The 20,507-nt window shown below is 39.1% G+C and overlaps 1 protein-coding gene across 6 annotated transcripts; it reads right to left on the reverse strand.

Annotated features, from left to right (window-relative positions):
• Positions 1 to 783: 783 nt before the first annotated feature.
• Positions 784 to 20,193, reverse strand: LOC306843769 (period circadian protein homolog 1-like). Of its 6 annotated transcripts, none has more exons than XM_079375422.1 (19): positions 19,968 to 20,164; positions 15,242 to 16,082; positions 14,143 to 14,396; positions 13,717 to 13,838; positions 13,198 to 13,399; positions 12,069 to 12,263; positions 11,760 to 11,945; positions 11,499 to 11,652; positions 10,334 to 10,577; positions 10,106 to 10,214; positions 9,836 to 9,992; positions 9,544 to 9,662; positions 6,611 to 6,757; positions 6,134 to 6,445; positions 4,304 to 5,106; positions 3,649 to 3,847; positions 3,220 to 3,412; positions 2,577 to 2,727; positions 784 to 2,487 (listed from the first exon to the last, which is right to left on the reverse strand). In XM_079375422.1, exons 2-19 carry the CDS (start codon positions 15,613 to 15,615, stop codon positions 2,188 to 2,190), a joined length of 4,221 nt encoding a protein of 1,406 aa, XP_079231548.1. In that variant the 5' UTR covers positions 15,616 to 16,082; positions 19,968 to 20,164; the 3' UTR covers positions 784 to 2,187. The 6 variants fall into 6 exon arrangements, with proteins under 6 accessions (XP_079231548.1, XP_079231549.1, XP_079231553.1 ...); XM_079375423.1 differs by having other exon boundaries at positions 15,242 to 15,583; positions 19,968 to 20,143; XM_079375427.1 differs by having other exon boundaries at positions 15,242 to 15,610; positions 19,968 to 20,096.
• Positions 20,194 to 20,507: the final 314 nt, after the last annotated feature.

Here is a 20,507-nt window from a genome sequence, read left to right on the forward strand (position 1 = left end):
ACGACTGGAGGAGGATTGAAAGAGGGATTCAAGAGGCAGAGAAATGAGAGAAAAAGTGAGAAGGGAAAGAGTTAAGTATCCCAGATGCCACTGCTGTGAAATCGGAGAGATATAGATATTTAAAACTGAATGAAAAACTATAAACCAAAAAAAAAAAGCACATCAACCACCCTCCGTTACAACTTTCCACAGCTGTTTGTCTGGTTTTGTTGAGATATGCCTATTCAGTAAGTCCTATATTTCAAGGCTAAATAATGTGTTTTCCTTGCTTGTAAAACCCTCAAAGATATATGATGTTGAAAAGTGATATAAGAGCAAATATGTGCAAATAAACAACTAGTGCAAGTTGTCTTTGTGGTCATATGCTGTAGATTTTTCTCTCTCTTGGTAGGCCTGTTGCTACATTGCGGTGCAGGGAAAGAATGCATGTCAAGCCAAACTTTCTTACCAGGGCACTGGCACAAGCAAACATGTTATTACGTTTTATATCTCTCATTTAGCTCTGTACAATAATCACCAGGTTTTTGTATGTGTGCATCGCACTTATTTGTATTTGTGTGCATGTGGGCTTTTGTTTGCGACTGGAAAAACCTCTATATGTTTTTATAGCTCAGTGGACATTCTTGTCTGCAAAAAGCCTATGGTTTGGTATGAAAACTGCTTATTTTAAATCCCTCTTCCTTATCCAAAGCAAACTGCGTGCTTTTCAATCATACATGCACTGTATATTCTTATAATTCCCGGTTTTAACCTTGATACTTAGAATAGTCGCAGACCACAACATTGTGAATCATATTCTTTTTAATATTAAAGAAATACACAAAATACTTACAAACTGTTCAAGGACAACTTGAATTCAAAGAGCACGTGACTGAAACGGACAGTGAAAAGGTAAAACAAGAGAACAACACATTCCTTATTTCACCCAAAATAATTGGTCAGAATTTGTTCACCATGTTTTTTCAAACCAGTGCGACTGTCCTTATTCTGTGGAACATAAAAGATAACCCAACAACTGTTTTTGGGTGAACTATCAATTTAAAACTCGCTCTTCTTTGATGGTACAGTTCACATCCAGGCCATTAAAAGCCTCCACTCGTTCAACCCAGAAATGGGCTGCAGCTTTTTCTGGCCGTGGCCTTTGGAGCTTCCCTTCGCCAAGTGCTACTCTCCAAGAAGATGCTTTGAGCTACAAATACTCTTTGAAAGTTCACGGTTGCCATGGTTACTGTAGTGACATCTAAGTGGTGAAAGTGAACTGTAACAGACCAATAAGACTCTCTGTGGAGCTGCAGTTCTTTTCACACAATTCATCCAAGCTTCAACAATTAACAATTTTGCACCAATGTATAAAAAAATATACAGAACAATCAAAAAAAGTTGTGAATTTGGTCAAAAATTCCTACTTTGTATATACACCTGTAAAAAAATTACAACATTTCCATAACATCTGGGAAATGTCAAAAAGCACACGATGAGAAACAGTTAAGACTGTCCTCAAAGGCAGTGAATCTGTTCTCCTGTCTAAATGCACATCTTACGACACCTAAATCGACTTCCCACCAGAGTTTAAAAGGTCCGTTCATACTAACGATAACTGTAACCATAACTATATTAATGCCCACACCAAGGGATGATAATGTTGTTTATTTATATATGCGTTTAAACGCTCAAGCGCTTTAAAGTTGGATGAGTTCTGATTGGCTAGCAACGTATTCATCATCTGGAAAAAAATTGTCCTGAAAGTGATTCCAGTGATATTGTTAATCTGTGTCATCGTGTAACATAGCTGCGGCCTTCCCTATTCTTATAGTCATGGTTATAGTTCTCGTTCTTGGTGTGAAGAGCGCTCAACCCATTCGACAACATTTGAAGTAGTTGTTCACCACGCCACAAAATGGGTCACTAGAACTGGAATTGAACCGGTGGTGTCTCGAGGTCAAATCTAGAGTGGTCTAAAGCTACATACCCTTAAATTTCCCGCTAACAGATCATTCCTTCTTTGCAATAACCAAAATATCCCGGATTTTTGATAATCACAGTCTTTCAACAAAGCATTTCTGCTTTACATTCATCATATGTCAGCCTTCCTGGCTAATTTGCATTAATTTATAGAAATAAATACAACTGGATAATTTAATGAGTACACAGATGATGTCATCAGAATCCCACAGACTCATTGTGTCTTTAGTGTGTCATCCGTGTAAGTGAGGCACCCATTTCCTCCTCGATCTGTGAAGTCACTTGCTGTTCTTCTATCACCATTTCTTGGTCATTGATTTGTGATGTCACAATAGTTTCATCATTCTCAATTTCTCTGTCTTCTGCCTCACTCTTTTCCATGGCTGTGTCTGCTGGTGTGTGTTTCTCAGCAGTGACGCCCTCTTCCGTCACCTCTAAAACACTGCAGAACTCCATCTCGTGGATCTCCACATCGAAGGGGGTCGCAGAGGGGACCGGCGGAGGGGACCTACAGCCCACACATGCCTGAGAGACACACTGCATATTAGTAAAACAGTCACGACTGAGTGTTTAATGGTGTATTGTGGGAGTTATTGTCAGAGATTTCAACTCACAGAAATGTTGATAGAACGAGGCAGGCGTCCAGTGCGGATCCAAGGGTGAACCTGACTCAGCTCGGTCTTCTGCTCCTCAGTGAAGCGAGGCTGCTGTTTCTGCATGGCTCTCAGAGCAGCACGGTCCTCTTTCAACACAGTATCTCGGTCTCTGTTACAAAACACATTTACTTGGTCAGTTAACTCTCTCCATTATAACTTGGATCAGTCTTTTACAGTGAGTGTAATAATGCATGGGAATGCCTTTTTTCTATGCTTTTGATGTGCGACATTTTGCGTCATAATGGGGTGCATTAAAGTATATGTTTGAGATTATAACAGGTCAGTAATGGTGTTGCATAGGGATGGGAATCAAATTCTGGATATGATTTGACTCCACTTAATGATGCTGGTTCCTCTGGATTGTCTTTGTAACTTTAAGGAAGAATAAATGCAGAACTTGCAAGGCATTCCAGGTGCCAAAACAAAATAATATTTTTATTTACTTTTATCATTGATTTGACTCTTGATTCAAAAATAAACCAAATCAAAAGTAAAGTAAAATGAAATATTACAAATAACAAAATTAAATTAAATAAATGTAACCGGTATTTGATTCCCAACCCTAGTGAGGTAGTGAAATCTGTATAGTGTTGATATTAACCGGATGGGCAGCTGGTAGGTCATCATAGTTTTTTCATCTGTGTTGGCCATGAGGAGCCAGATGGGGTCTTGTAGGACACATTTGATGAACTGTGCCTCTCCATCACCCTCTGCTGTCTGCTTGCGGGAGTGGCTGTTCTCTGAAGAGTCCACGCTGCCAAAGTATTTGCTTGTATGGCTGCTCTGACTACTTCCTATTAAAGTAAACAAAAAAAAAAGAACTAAATTAAGTCATTTAATTCAAGTAATGCTTCTTAAGTAAAAATTACTGAATTCCATTTGGTTCCTTTATACCAAGTAACACTTTAATCCACACTGCCTAAAATTTATCCAATTTATAATATATACACACACACATTTAAAATCTATCCATTTATAACTTAATGGTAGAAATTAAATTTTTTGATGCATGTATTCATAAAGTACTTACTAGTTCCACTTCCCGAAGAGCTGCAGCCATTAGACCCTGATCCAGAAGACCCCAAGCCAGACCCAGAGGAGCCTGTGCCTGATGAGCCAGAGCCTGAGGCGGCTGAGCCAGTGCCCGAGCGCGAGTCCTCCTGTAACAGCAGGTCTAGCAGATCACTGGAGGTGGACATGGCGTCTTGATTGGACTCATTTGTTTCACCCTGCAAAGGACATTAAAACCACAGACCATTACAGAACGAAATTATTAAATAAAATTACATCAGGATCTTTCAGCTGATTATTGAGAATGTTCTCCGATGAATGCTACATGTTCTGATTAAGAATTCTTTTCATGAATGTTAAAACTACTCTCCTTGGATGAATCTCAAAAAGGCAATATTGTACAGAGTATTGGGGGGGGGGGGGGGGGGGGGTTAATATCTGTAACGTAACATAATGCAATGTTACGTTACAGATATTAAACTAAATATACAAAACACTTTTTTCCCTTTACTGATTGAATAATTTCCTATTTGGCCATATTATGCTAATTAGTCACTACTAAATATCACTGTGGTATCAAAATAAAAGTATTGATTTTTGTGAAATTTTGATATAGAATACTGAACATTAAATCTCAACATCTTTTAAAATTATCCAACAGTCCATTTCCTTACATTTTCATTCTCTTTTGAGTCCACCGCTGAACCTCTCTGATTGGAGGAGGCCTGTGCTCCTGCTCCTGCTCCACCCCCTTGTCCCACCATAGGAGATGTGGTCTGTTGCCCTGATGCCACCTCAAACCGGTTGATTGGAGACTCCTCCAGCTGCAGCAGATTTAAGGGCGAGGAGCATCTGGACTGAAAGAGCGGAGACTCTGCTCCTTCTCTCTCAGGGGCCTCTCTTTGGCTGTAGGATTGAGGGGTGCTGGAGCGTGAGTGGGCACGTGGGACAGGGTTTGGGGCCTGACAGGGCGCAGGGGAAGCTGTGTTGGCAGCGGCGAAAGGGAAAGCTGAGTTTGGGCCGTAGAAGTGATGAGGCAAGCCCATATTAGGCTGTGGGAACATGTAGTTGGGTAATACCAATGCCATCATTGGGTGGACCATGGGAGGTGACATCTGCGAGTTCTGAAGGGGGAAGCGTAGTCCTGTCTGTATGTTGGGGTCTGACATGGGATGGGAGAAAGGGGGATAGAGGGGATAAAAAGGAAGGATGCCGGGTGGGTATGGGACAGAGGGAACACTAGCTTGTGACCCTGAGGTGGGCCAGGAGGAAGAGCTAGCTGCAGGACCCATGGGTATTGAGGAATTAGAAGGCCTGTCCAGAGTGGGAAACCCAGGGTGGAGGCCTTGTTGTGGGCCAGCTGGGCTACGAGATCCCACGTGTTCTGAAGCTTCCTGGTGCTTTAATCTTTTGCCTCCTCGACCACGTCTACGCCCACTACTACTTGCTGCCGGGTAATCACGAGAGCAGCGCACACCTAAAATCAAGAGAGATACATTACCGGTCAAAGGTTTGGAAGAATTACAAATATTTATGTTTTGAAAAAGAAGTCTCTTATGCTTACCAAGGCTGCATTTATTTGACCAAAAATACAGTGAAAACAGTAATATTGTGAAACATCATTACAATTTAAAATTACTGTTTTCCAGAGCATGCGAGCGTAGCGGTCATATTTCCTTCGGAGCGGAGAGCGCCTTTCTGAAGATTACGCTTCGCTCACTCAACCCAAAATACCCTTTGGTAATTTGCTAGTTTGAGAATCTGTGGAATAGGCTAAGAAATAGTTTGTTACTAAAAGTAACTTCTAAATCCTTCCAAGATTGACAACATTTCCCCGCAGTTTTGGACCATTTAAATTTTAGAAAGCGTGTTTCTTTTATTAACGCAACTATATAACGAGTTACTCTATAACTATATAATAACTCTTTGTTAAAGGAACATTCCACTTTTTTTGAAAATAGGCTAATTTTTCAACTCACCAGGAGTTAAACAGTTGAGTTTTACCATTATTTCAATCCATTCAGCCGATCTCCAAGTCTGGAATTAGCACTTTTAGCATAGCTTAGCATAGATCATTGAATCGGATTAGACCGTTAGCATCTCACTCAAAAATGACCAAAGAGTATCAATATTCTTCCCATTTAAAACTTGACTCTTCTGTAGTTACATCGTGTACCAAGACCGACGGAAAATTAAAAGTTGCGATTTTCTAGGCTGATATGGCTAGGAACTATACTCTCGTTCCGGCGTAATAATCAAGGAACTTTGCTGCCGCACCACTAGTGCAGCAGGCGCAGTGATATTACACAGCGCCTGAAAATAGTCCCCAGCTATATCATAACTAGTTACTCAGCTGGGGACTACTTTCAGGCGTACTGTATTTTTGATCAAATAAATTCTTCTAAAGAGACTTCTAAAGTACAAAAACAATGTATTATTGCAAACTTTCAACCAGTTTTGAGCAACACCATGTGCTTTGTCTCTTTTTTTATGCACATCCTTACCTCTTGCTAAGGGTACAGTTGCTTGTCGGCGCACAGTTGAGGTTGGGTCAAAGACTCTGAGTTTGCTCAAGTCTCTGAAGCGGCACATGAAGTTCTGCTCCGCTTGCTGTGTGTGAGCCGACAGGACCTCTTTAGTGAGACCCAACCTTTCTCCTCCAAATCCTCCAGCTACCACTGTTCCTCCTGGACCTCCTCTTCTCCCTGCATCCCTATCAGGAGCAGGGCTAAGGGACAGCGAGTGCGTCATTGTGGGAGGAACTTGGGGCTGAGTGGCAGCATTCGGCGTAGGTGGGACCTCTTCCATTACGATATCTGTGGGAGTGAAGTAAAACAAGAAGAGGGGGATGAGTCAAAGAAGCTAGGATCCCAAAAACCAGCCACAACAACAAAAAGACTTGACTGCTATGATTGCTTTGATGTATAATGGGTCTTTGGTGTCTTCTCTTATTCCTCTTACATACACACACACTTGCCCACCTGACTCAGGAGGTTTCTTGTCCCCCACATGGACGATGGTGCTGCTGAAACTGCATTGAGAGGTGACCGAGGCTACACTTTCAGCTTTACTGTGCATGGCCATTGGGGGTAACAATGTACTCTCCTCTACCAGAGACACAGACGGACCTGCAGGTTAGAGTATCTGTTAATACTAGTGTCGCAGTCAAGACCACCTAAACAGAGACCAAGTCGAGACCAAGACCAGAGTGTGATGAGACCAAGACAAGACCAAGACTTTGAGAGGTTGAGACCAAGACAAGACCAAGACCAAGGCAGGGCAAGACTGAGTCAAGATCAAGACCAAACCAGCATCCTGAAATTCATCTGAAAGGTCCACATTTACGGAACAGTCTTTTCAGGATTAACTTTTAACTTTCAAGGATTCAAGTATACTCGGTGTGAAACGTGAAGCAAGATAATCCAGGATTCCGTTTACCTGGGGTTTAGAATGACCCAGGGTTAACAATTTCAAGTGTGAAAAGCCCTTATAGAGCGGTTACCAATCAAATAAATTCACTAACAACAGAATTCATCTTTGTACCAATTCAGATGCAGCCTCTGTGCTACCTCAGCTGTACAATCACAACTGCATAGAGAAATTAATCTTTTAAAAATAACATTTTGGATATAGAAATATGGAAGAATAAAATTAATATCAATAACAAACTAAAACCGCCAGTAGGCTAGGTGGCAGCAAATCACATGAGTGTCAATCATTTATTCAACCAATTCATTCATTCAGTAACAAATCACCACAGTGTGTTGCTCACCAGTTCTGCTATGGATATGTTTTCATTGCTGTTTCTCGTTTTTTGGTTATTTGTATTCATTTGGTTAATTTTTGACTGGGGCACAGTAGTATCAAAAGATATCAAATTAGAGAGATGTTATTTATTGAATTTAAAGCAGGAAGTTTGTCACATTAAGGATGTTAACAAATAAATCAGACAACGCACCAGCAATTTAGTAATATCTCTGCAGTTGTGGTCTTGCCCAGTCTTGAAATAAAATCCTTTTAAATAAGAAAATAAGAGTCCTTTGAGTCAGACCAATACAAGACCGAGTACAAATGCAGTGGAGACTGTGACAAGAGCAAGACCATCAAAAAAACAAAAAAAGTGGTCATAGTGACAGAATGTTCATTTTTGGGTGAACTAATTACTCACCCTCACGTCGCTCCAAACCCATAAGTTTATTCAACAATTCTTCTCCCAGAGTTACCGTCTGCCACCATCAGTTAAAGATGTTGTTTACATTCAGCATGTGCACGCTTTACTACTGAACGCAAACAACGCTCATTACGTCGATTACATTCTGGGGTACGGGCAGACGGTAACTCGGGGAGAAGAATTGTTGAATTAATTGTTATTGTTTTCTTTGCGCACAAAAATTATTCTCGTAGCTTCGTAAAATTACGGTTGAACCCCTGACGTCACATGAACTAATTTTACAGACGTCCTTGCTACGTTTCTGTGCATTGATCGTGGTAATATCCATGTTGTCTATGCAGGGCCAGAGAGCTCTCAGATTTCATCAAAAATATTTTAATTTGTTTTCTGAAGATGTCTTATGGGTTTGGAACGACATGAGGGTAATTAATGACAGAATTTAAATTTTTGGGTGAACTAACCTTTTTTATACACAGCATGTTTTTAGTACTGTAGTCTATATATGAAGAGTTTATTTGCAAAGACAGATAACTCCATTTTTGAATGTTCAAAAATCATGTTTTTTGTGTTATATTTGTGTTGTGTTAGTTAGCCTTTTTTTTTTTTTTTTTTTTTTTAAGTAATTTTTTAACCCAGTCAAAATAACCCAACTCTAGTTTGATTGAGATTAATTGGAATACACAAGGAAAAAACATGATTTCTGAGAATTGTTAAAAACGGAGTTATCCGTTTTTGCAAATAAACTCTTCATACACACTACTGATCAAAGGTTCAGGGTCAGGTAAGTATTTTTTTTTTTTTTTAAATGCTTCTAAAAAAAAAAAAAAAAAAAAAAGTATCTTATGCTCACAAAGACTGCATGTATTTGATTCAAAATACAGTTAATGGTAAACAGTGATACTGTGAAATACTATCACAATTTAAAATAACTGTTTACCATTTTAATATGTTTAAAAATACAATTTATTCCTGTGATGTCAAAGCTGCATTGTCACCAGTCATTATTCCATTCTTCTGTTTGACATGATCCTTCAGAAATCATAGCATTATGATAATTTGGTGCTCAAAAAACTTTTTTTTTTTTTTATTATTACCAATATTGAAAATGGTTGTGCTATATAATATTTTTGTGGAAACTGACATTAGATCCTTGTTGAATAAAATTATTAATTTCTAAAAAAAAAAAAAAAAACTGACCCCCAACCTTTGAACAGTACTGTAAATTTCATAGTCATAACCGATATTCATGAGTCAAACCTTCACCATAGTAGTACTCCTTAGTTTGTGATGTGCTGGCGTTTATGAGGTATTTCATGCTGTGAGACAAATTCAACAAAAAACATGGCATACACTAATTAGTGCAGGGGTCTCCAAACTCTGTCCTGGAGGGCCGGTATCTTGCAGAGTTTAGCGCTAACTTGCCTCAACACACCTGCCTGGAAGTTTCTCGTGTGCCTAGTAAGAGCTTGATTAGCTGCTTCAGGTGTGTTTAATTAGGGTTGGAGCTAAACTCTGCAGGACACAGGCCTTCCAGGAACGAGTTTGGAGACCCCTGAATTAGTGCATATATACATGCCATTGTAACCCTTTAACATTTATGTAAACCTTTAAGTAAATAGAGTGTGCTCAAAACTGGCACTTCATTGTCACATTCATTGTAAAAACAAGTTATATTTTAGTGGTAGTTGTGTTGTAATAGACATGTAACTACTGTGTTGCATTAGTTTATCATTGGCGCATCACCTTTAGCATTTCCTGGAGCATCCTGCTGTTTGTCATCATCAGAGGTGGAGGAAGCAGTGCAGGAGGAAGAGCCACACTTCCTCTTCACCGTATTTGGGATGTTACAGCTCTCCAGATACCTGATGAACCAAATAAAATCATGAGTTCATGGCCTGCCGTTGGATTGCCATCACAAGGACTAGAGATGTTCACGATACAATAAAATGATTGATCTTAAATTCACAACACATAATCAGTGATCGACATTGTTGTATCTTCAGGATTCAGTGCATTAATGATCTGAAACACAAACCTTATGATGCTATCCAAGCAGTTGATTTGCTGATAAGAGAAGGTGGTGGGGGGCTCCTTTTGCACAATCATGGAGGGTGCAGAGCTCGTCGAGGGTGGAGCAGCAATAAGACCGAGACTGCTGCCCGGATCTGCTGCTTCACCTGCTAGCAAAGCACCTGTTTATCAGACAAAAAAACATCTTTATATTAATAACGTTCAAAAAAAGAAAACCGAGCAACTGAAGGCTGTCCTTACAGTAACTATGAATATACTGTGGGTGCTTGTGTACCTGCGGTGGAATGTTTTTTAGGAGGAGGTCGGTTGCGGGATTCAATGAAGACTTGTTGTCCACTGGTCTTCACCATGTGAACATCTTTGCAGATTTGCTGGAAGGTCATCTATTTGGAAAGCAGTTCATTTAATTTAAGTGTTTGCTATCCATATCTGATCTGCCTTTTATTTATCATGTACAATATTAACATAATGGTGTTTGAGGACTGTGTTTTTAAAGACTCACAGGTTTGTGGAGCTTTGAGGGGTCCTCCAGACCTGGTCCACTGCTGTCTGATGAGGAGGCGGCACTGGGCTGGTGCTCATGTGACCCATTGCTGGCCAGGCTGCTGTAGCCCTGAGAGCTGCCGCTGTGGACGGGCTGCACCAGGAGCCTGTGGATTTGCTCACTGAGCTGAGCGACGTCTGGTGACAGGGTCCGCTCCTCCAGACCCCTCGGCAAGGTAAAGACGTCTTCATTCAGTGGAGAGCTGGAAGGAAAGAATCAAGAGGTAAATAAGCATGTGCGTAATGTAGGTGTCGAATTGTGAGTGTCTTTTTGAGTGCTATGAGCCAGTCATAAAATCATTCACTCAGAAGATTTGCTCAAAAACACGTCACTCAAATGGATTTAGAATTTGTTGGGAAAAATTATTGGGAGTCATACCAAGACCAAACCAATGCATTTTCAATAAGGTACTCACAATTACAATCATTTTAGTTGTACACAGTCATTAGCCTCTGCTTCCCCTTTTGATGAACTGGATAACTATATGAAGCAGTGATGATGTGTGCACAAATACAGTACGTGAGTGTAGAAGCACTATGAGTCACTGCATGTTGGAAGAAAAATAAATTGTTCTTGGGAAAAATATTGAGCTCATGAAAAATCTGTCTGTGTCCACATGTCAGAGCATGTGCTTATGAGTGTGATCGAGTGTGGACATTACATACTGGTGTGTGGGTGGTATGTGACTGAGAAATTACGTGTGCATGCCTGTGTGCTTGTGCTTTGCACATGAGTGCGAAAGTGTAGACAATTGAGGTGTGCACTGAAGATGAAGCTAGTTGTGCATGTTTACAATCTAAAAATGACTTTTGGGTCAATATAGACTTTAGTCTAAAGATAAATTCAGCCACACCAGTCAATGGTGATTGAACCAACTAAGATATTTTTTAAAATATATTAAAATAGAAAAGTTATTTAAAATTTTACGTTGAAAATGTAAAGTTTTACAGTATTCGTTTTTAGCAAATAAATTCAGCCTTGGTATGAGCCCAATCCTTTGAATGGTAGTGTATTAATAAAAGATCGGTCACTTATGAATTAGTGAATATTTGAATAGCTATCATGTAAAAAAGTAAGGGTTTCCGAAAGTTCATTTGGATCTTGTGTACACTCAGGTTCTTACGTTCTGACTTTGTGGCGGCCAACAATGAAGGCCACTTTCCTGCTCCAGGGGTTAATGAAGGAGGACCAAGAGGTGTCTATGGTCACATACTCTCCATTTTGTGCGCACATCCGCAAGGGAGCATGATCAAACGGCTGCCCTGCAAACTGAAGAACTGAAAGAGAAAGGAAAAGTGAAAGTTTAAATGTTGTGCCGTAGGCTACTGCTCTCATCTAACAAAGGGAATAGACCGAGGTTAGAGAGGAAGGGAGAGTGACTCACTTTTCTTATGGATGGCCACCATAATGGGTCTGTCATCTGGATGGATGTACAGCAGGACTGGGGTTCCCACCAGGTCCTGAGGCAGGTACCCTAATAGAGGAACTGCCCGGTCATCCACCTCCTGAAAGAGACAGCTGGGGGTGTGACTGGTGGTGAATATCCTCTTATCTGCAGGAATGCGAGGGGCTGAAAGCATGATGGAGAGAAAGAGAACGAAACCCAAACTGAGTTTAAAATGGCATTTGTATTTTTTCGATCTGGTTCAAAACATTGTGAAAAAACAATATACTTGTTAAACAAGAAAAGTACCCTCATATCCCGAGTGCACTCTCTCTGCGATGAGCAGACAGCAGGGTTGAGGGTAAGCCAAGTCAGAGTCTTGGAGTGTGAGCAGGTAGGGGGTCAGTCTGAACGGGTAGTACTTCACATCGCCACTGGTTGAGATGTCTCCACTGATGCGACAAAACATGGACTTCTCTTGGGTGCAGTCCACCGATGGAGAGACTAGTGAAAAGAGAGATCCAAGTTGTTTATGACTTTAACTGTATTGCATGGCCATGACTGGTCTTGGTGGTCCTGGTTCAACAGAGGACTTATGACGGCATCAAATGTAGGGTGAATCCAGGTAAATCGGGACACTTTTTGCCATTGAAATGACGGAGAAAATAAAAAGTCCCAATTAACCTGAATTCACCTATTTCTGCACTTTAGCCACAATAAATTATTTGTTTTATTAAATGACAGAATGAACACACTTTAAAACAAACATTTCATGAAAAAATAAAAGAAAAAAGTAACAAATGAGCAACTAAAGATAGTGTTCAGAATGGTTGACAAAACTGAAAATTTTAAATCAACTTACTCTTATGTCGTTCCGAACCTATGATATTTTTGTTCATCTTTGAAACTCAAATGAAGAGATTTTTTAATAAAACCTGAGAGAATTCTGTCCCTTCACTCAAAGTCCACTGCACCAAAACTTTGACACTTATGGTAAATGAAAGCTCAACCTCACTGGTTCCTTCAAGTCAAGCAAGGGCGGTTTAGCTGCCATCGACCAAATTTGATGTGCTCCAAGTACGTGTGCTAAATTAAATCTGTGCTAATTAAGATCAGTTTATCATATGAAGAGACAATTGCTTTTTAAGACTTGGATTAAACTGCTCAATTCATATGCATTTCTATTGTGATCTTTTCTTTAACGTTTTGAAATGTCAAAGTTTGGTGGAACTGACCTTTAGTGGAGAGACAGTTCTCAGGTTTCATAAAAAAAAATATCCTCATTTGTATTTCAAGGATAAACGAAAGTCTTGGTTTGGGTTTGGAATGACATAAGGGTGAGTAAATGATCACAGAATTGTTCACAGAAAAGTATTTTTGGGTGAACTATCGCTTTCAAATATTTTTAATCTTAAAAATACATCATTTACAAACATACCAGAGCCGATGCAGGAGGCCCAAGGAGGTAGTTTGCAGGGCGCAGTGTTGCTGTAGAAGGTGCTCACATCCTGGGGGGCCAAAAGCTCAGAAAACAAAACCCCATGCAGCTTCTCTGGCTTACTGCGCAGAAGAGATGAACCCTGTGGGGATATGTACACAACCTTCCCTGACAGGAACGAAACCGCCATTGAGAATGTGTCCTGCACAAGAGAAAAGAGACTCTTTTGTAACTTCTAACAAATACTGTACAAAAGTATCTGCATGACTGAGAAAAGCGGTGTACCATTTTACAGAGAGAGAGTGGAGAAAATGAAAAGAAAAGGTGAAATTTGGGTCAAAATGACTTTGCCATCTAGACCGTGGTATCTGTAACTCATGTCTTGTCTTTGTTGTTGTTGACAGAATTATAAAACCAGTAAGCCAGTAACCGCGTTAATGAGACAAACTACTTTTCATACAATATTTAAATATTGTTACTACAAGAGAGAAAAATGGGTGTGTGTGCAAGTCAACGTACTGTATTTTTGAGCGTGTATTCTGAGGTGATATTGTCCAGTTCTTCAACAGTGAAGGTGGACAGATCCAGACTACAGCCATGACACTCCTCAACATTCCACTGGTGATAATACTCCTGATTGGCTGCAAAATTCAAAGCAAAAAAGCTTTGACGTGAACATTAACATCACTGGACCCACAAACTCCATTCATATTATAGGTGAAGTGCTTCTAGCGGCACCAAACAGAATTCCAAAAATAGTGATTATTTTCGAATGCTTCAATCACAGTGTTTACAATTAGTCTACAAATGGCTCATTTATAATGAACTGGAGAAATAATTCACACTGAAAAAAAGTTGCATACGTCACACCTTTAAGTCAATTCAAGCTGTTGCCTTTCCTGTCAAACATCGAACACAAAACCAATATATGAAACTCCCACTCACCTCTGACTTGTCTGACACAGCTGAGGGCGTATTTGAGGGCGTTAAGAGTGCTGGAGCGCCCCTTCATCTTTCTCTCTGGTGGAAGACGGATCTTCAGCTCATTCAGGGCTCTCATCAGCTCTTTCTGGGTCTGGACGCGAGCAGACTGATTGCTGCTGCAGCCGCTGGTGGATGGCGGGTCTTGTTCAGAGCTGGCGCTCAACAGGCTGTAAGCCAGAGAGCTGCTGGGTGGAGAGGGGCTGTGAGAGTTTGAGCTGAGGGAGAACGGATCAAAAACAAGAGTTGGAATTTTAGACATTTAATTAGGAATTACTTATTATAAATGTAAAATAACATTTCATTTTACTTTTCAGATTTATTTGCATTATAATTTCATTATAATTGTTTATTTTAATACATGAATAATTTATTACTCTAAATAATTTGAGTAATTAAGGCTCACTTGAAAATTTGCCCCATACTGGGCCCCTTGGCTGAGAAGTCTAAAATGAACGTAGACTTAATTTTTTTTTAAATTATGTTGTGATTTAGACCCTCATGTTGTTTAAACCTCTTTGCCGTGGAACACAAAGACATTTTGGCGAGGGGATGTCAAAAAAAGCACCATAAAGTATAAGGAATGTGATGATTGGTATTCTATAAGTCTTCGGAAGTCATGTAATAGCTCAATTTATTGAGTTGATTTAACAGACTAGACATCAATAACATCAAATACCATTCTCTGGTGTCTTGTAATCTTAAGATGCCATATTTGATATGGGAACTGCATCAGAGGGGAAATTATTAGTAAATAAATGAATTAAATTTCAAGCAGTTCATCACACATAGCTATTGTAAGGTTTTAAAAGAATTGGAAAATAGCAAGGAACACTTTCGTGATACTTTAATTGCTCTTTTTGAAGCTTGTCAGCCTATGGTCACTATGAATTTACTGTTATATGGAAAAGATATTTGAACCAATATTATAACTAATCTTAATCCTTTACAACAACTCCCTCTGATTTTCAGTTAAACTTATGACTGAAATTAGATATAGCAGGACTGAACATCTGCTCTGAGACAGTGTTCACCGATCTGGTGTCCATTCTCTCGGTCTCACCTCTTGTTGCTCTCCGTAGTCTCCAGACACATGGCTGAGTCTTTTCCATTCTGACTGGAGAAACTCTGATAACTTCTGTTCGACTGTCTGCCTCTGGATCCATTCCCTCCTTCACTTTCCCTCTCTCCAGAGTCATTTCCACTTGATAGTCCATCCGTATCATCAGAATTTGTCCCCCGGTTGTCACCCGTGGATCCTTTGGGATCAGATACCCCTCCTGGAGATGATCCCGTCTCGCTATTTCCCGGATTTGATGAGGGAGAACTTCCACTCATGCTGCAGGATCTGTTTACAAGCCCTGCCGTTTTCTTGACCCCTCCTGCTCCTCTGTCTGTATCATTGCTGGGGGCGGAGTCTGAGTTGTCATCACTCATAATAAAATTGTAAAAATAAGCTGTTACCAAGGTGATAAGATTCACCCAACAATAGATTACACAAAGCTGAATAAGTTCACTATGTTGGACTGCTTGAACTACAGTGGGAAATCATTTTGGTGCAAACATTCTTCAGATTTGTTCTGTAAACAAAAGCCATGGTGTATCCGGGTGTCTCACCACCCTGTCCTTTTTCTCAGCTTCTATGGAACCTCAAATCAAGTAGCGCAAGTGTTAATTTTTTTCCTAACTGCAGAAATTGTTGTTCAGCTCAGAAAAACTGACACGACTGGTTGTTATGAAACACACTTGGCTGCTACCACAGAGGCAGATGGAGTGTGACGGTGCAGAAAAAAAAAAAAATTGTAAAAAAACAGCCACTTGGAAATTAGGCTTCTTGTCAGGGTCTGGCCATTCCGTCTTTTCTCTTTGGCCTCTATAGCACTCTCTCTCTTCTCAGAGGACAGCTGCCAGGAAAAAACAAAACCAAAAACAAAGCAAGAGAAAAGGTGAGCATCAGTCTGAAACATACACATGCACAACAAGACATACTGAGCCGGTTAGTCATCTTGTATTATGTAGTCACATAAAAGCTAATGGATAATTTTATTATTTCAGAACAGCTTTTTCTTAAATAGGAAGTGCTACTAAAGGATGTTTTTGTTTTACAGCAAGGTAAATTGCAAGTTATCAGCAATTTTGCACAGACTCAGTGGGATGCTGCATGTGAGAGCTCATATATTTCACACTCCCAGTTGGCCACTATGGCTACTACTTTTTCTAGTCTCCTTGGTAACAAAGAATACCCATGTAGAACCACAAAACCACTCTACCTTCAACCATGCAAGCTTGTTTTTGTCTTTTGCATTTGCCAACTACAAGGAGCAATCCAAGGATCTATGAGAAACGCAACAACATCAGTGTTGACCTCAAGTTTCTGTCACACTGATTAGGGTCACCAAGTTGGTTTCTAGTAGGTGTTCCAACTCAGGTATTTAATGGTCTCCTAGACCACATATTAAGCAGCACAACTGTTTTCAACAATGATAATAATAATAATAAAAAGTTTCTTGAGCACCAAACCAGCATATTAGAATAATTTCTGCAGGACCATGTGACACTGATGACTGGATGGCTGGCTGCTGAAATGTTTTTTATAAAAACATTACCATATTTCTGTTTCTACTGTATTTTGTTCAAATAAATGCAGCCTTGGTGAGCATAATTCTGCTGAATTAATTCCTGCATCCCACCAGCAGATGACGCCTGCAGCTGAATCACTTTGCTTCTATCTGGTAAGCGCTTCCGTAGCCTGATGGCAAAAACTGAGAGACTTAGAAGGAGCTTCTTCCCCCAGGCCATCAGGCTCCTAAACTCTAACTCTGTGTCATAACATCACTTGACTCCATGTAAATATCACCATATCAATAAGCTATTCATAATTTTTCTCTACCTCATATTGCTGCTATTATATACCCTGTACAACTTTTTTGCACATTACTCTTAGTACCATTTAAGTCAACAACATACTGACCTGCACATTTATATTTATATTTTTTATCTTCTTTTTATTTTATTTTATTTTTTCTACTTTTCTTCTCTTAATATTTGTATACTTTATAATTGCACTGTCCTTGGAGCGGACCTGACCTACATTTCACTGCTGGTTATACTCTGTATAATTGTGTATGTGACAAATAAAACTCTTGAATCATCTATTCGTGCATTTTTAAAAGCACTCATCCATGGCTAAATTGTTTAACTAGGGTTTATACATAATTTCTGTGACAGAGTTCAAGATAAATCCTTTAATCTTACTACTGGAGCTGCCCGTTGCAAATGACTATTGAACAGCAAGCAAACTATGCAAAGGCGGAAGTCCTTCTGGTGCACTCAGTGTCCAAATTCATTCACTCATTTTCATTCACTCCTTCAAGTGAACCGAATTAGTGACTTAATGTAGGGAATAGTGAATGAGGGTATACGGGGCAATTTCGGATACAGCCAAGGTATTCAAGGCTAGTTGATAATTACAGACAAGTGTGTTAAAGCAAGGTTGGCACGACCCAGTTTATCTAAAGCCTGGGAGCTCTTTATTTAGAAACAAGGTCATTAGCATATGGTAAGGGGCATGTCTTATAAAGATAGTGAGAAGAGAGTGCTCAATTGGAGTGCACAGACAAATATTTGCAGATAGACTATAGATAGAGAGAATTGAAAAAAAAAAGGGGAAAATATTGGCGGAACAAAACATTAAAAAGAAGGGTTACGACCAGGCAAGAGGTAGGACCCGCGTAAATATCGGAGCAGCTTTCCAGCGGTGGAGAAAACTCAAGGAGCAGGAAGTAGGGCTGTAACGGTCGCCGATTATAATGGGCATTGAAATACACAAGGCCTTCCCTAAAGTAGACGTCCTCTGGAGGGGAGCATACAATGCTCTAAAACCTTTATACACCTTTCAGCATTCATAGTGCCTTCCAAAACATGCAAGCTGCCCACACATTAATCTTTTCAAAATTTCTTGCTTTTTCAACCCTTTGATGCCCCTGAGCCAACTTTTTTGAGACCTGTAGCAGGCATCTAATTTGAATTTTCATTTAGTGGATAAAAGTGTAAATTTTCTCAATTTAAATATTATGTACTCTATGTTCTATTGTGAATAAAATATTGGCTCATGCGATTTGAAATTCTTTTAGTTTTCATTATATTCAAATGTAAAAAAACGTCCCAACATTTCCGGAATTCGGGTTGTATTTTATATACACACACACACACTTAATATACAAGCATAATATTTAAAAAAAAAAAAAAAAAAAACCACACATGCATGTGTTTGTAGTTATATATACATAAACATACAAAGTGTACACTCACAGCACTAAAATACATCCAAAAATCTCATTCATATATATATCCAAAAATTGCTTAGTGCACCTTTAAACAACATAGTTCTCACTGTACATTAAACTGAAACAGGGAAAATAATTATACATCCCTTTTAATTTCCAGAGAAACAGACAGAAAAGAACCATCAAGTAACTGGGACTAAATTACTCAAATGTGAACCAAAACTAACCTTATCTCACCACTTTTGCTTTGACATGCAAAGAAAATCATCATATTACCCAATTAAGATGCATCACATATTTTTCACCGAACTGTAACCAAGTCTCACATAACCAGACTTTCAACTAACAACAAAGTCAGGTCCACACTGCAGCATATTTTGGCCAAGAACTGCACACTCAGACAGGAATAGACTGGCTGGTGAACACGCATAGCATGAACTGTCGGTTTTGTTTTACATCTCATTTAGGGACAGGTTTATCTAAAATTGCTCTTGTTAAATGGAATAAAAAAAAAACACACCGAAATAAACAGGAGAGGGACACTATTTACATATACCAGTATTAAAATTGGGTGAACACGGTTTTGTAAATACAGCAAGAGGACATTTGACCAATACAGGAACTAAACATCACATACTGACCTACTGGTCCAATACAAAAAAATACAAACTGGGGAAGTGGAGTACAGTATATTTTGAATGTAATATTATTTGTCAGTTACTATTTATAATTTTTTTAATACTTTATTTTAATGGATTTTTTAATTAAATTAATTTGTATAAATAAAAGGTTTCGCATTTTTATTCATTTACTTTTACATCAATTAAGAAAGTATGTATTTGTATTATATATATATATATATATATATATATATATATATATATATATATATATATATATATATATATATATATATATATGCGCATTTATTTTTTGCATTGACATTCCGATTACAATTTCACAGGCCCCTACAGTTCCTTTATAAACCCCTAGGAGCTTGTAAGCTGGCTGAGTCACTAAGGCAGGCACTAAGCCTTTTTAAATGTCTTCTAATTAAAACATTTTTAAACGATGCGTGGTCCAACATGTTAGGCTAAGAATACAGTCCACTCCAGTCCATAGTCCACTCCTTAAATTACCATTAAAAATTATATAGTGTCAAAATGAGTATAGTGTCAAATTATAACTCCAGAGCATATGTCATACAGCTGAAGAGTATATTAACTTACAGTAACGTTAGATAAGTCAAGTAAAAACCAGAAGGATGGCAGAAGCCTGTGAAATGTCGATCTAATTGTTATAAAGCGATTTGCCAAAAACGGTTATAGCGCTTATAAACCATATTTCAATCAAATTCTTCTAATTTGAACTTATCTAATGTTGCAAACATGTGAATAGAAAAGAAACTGGATTTAACGGGCAATCAAAAGTATAAGACGTTCAATCCCAAACGTTAGACAGAAGAAACGTGCTCCATATAAGTTAACTCAGTGCTGGGCTTACCTTGTAGATCTCACTGTTTCGTTCTCTCTTGAAACTCCTCTGTTTTCATAAGTCGGTAGAGTATTACAATGTATTCCTGATGTTATGAAGACGACGTTACTGCGTATGCGGTCCACTAACACTGGTATTGTGCGCTAGAGATATGTTTGCCCATGACTCCAGACACACACGAATACACGTGCTTTCCAATCTGTCTCAGGACTTCTTGTTTCGAGGAATTCTATTGGCTGTGCTCGCAGCAAGCCACGAATTTTATTGGGTAACCTCGCCCATTCACGGCGAAGCATTCTCTGATTGGTCAATGCTAAGGGCGCTCTGCACATGTTCATCTGTTGTCACGTTGCAGTGCGCCTGTTGTTTCAATAAGAGTGAAAGCATGTTGTGGGCAGTACAACGTATTCTTGTTGGATTGCAGTAGATGTAAAATGGCCCTCTTAATTAGTTCCTATAGGATTTCCCCCCTATGCATTTTTTACATTTAATAATGTTTCAATATGTTTTCTTCCGTATTTTTCTTTTAAATTAATTCTATGTATTTGT

This window comes from Barbus barbus (genome assembly GCF_936440315.1).
Source record: "Barbus barbus genome assembly, chromosome: 2".
Lineage (NCBI taxonomy): Eukaryota > Metazoa > Chordata > Actinopteri > Cypriniformes > Cyprinidae > Barbus > Barbus barbus.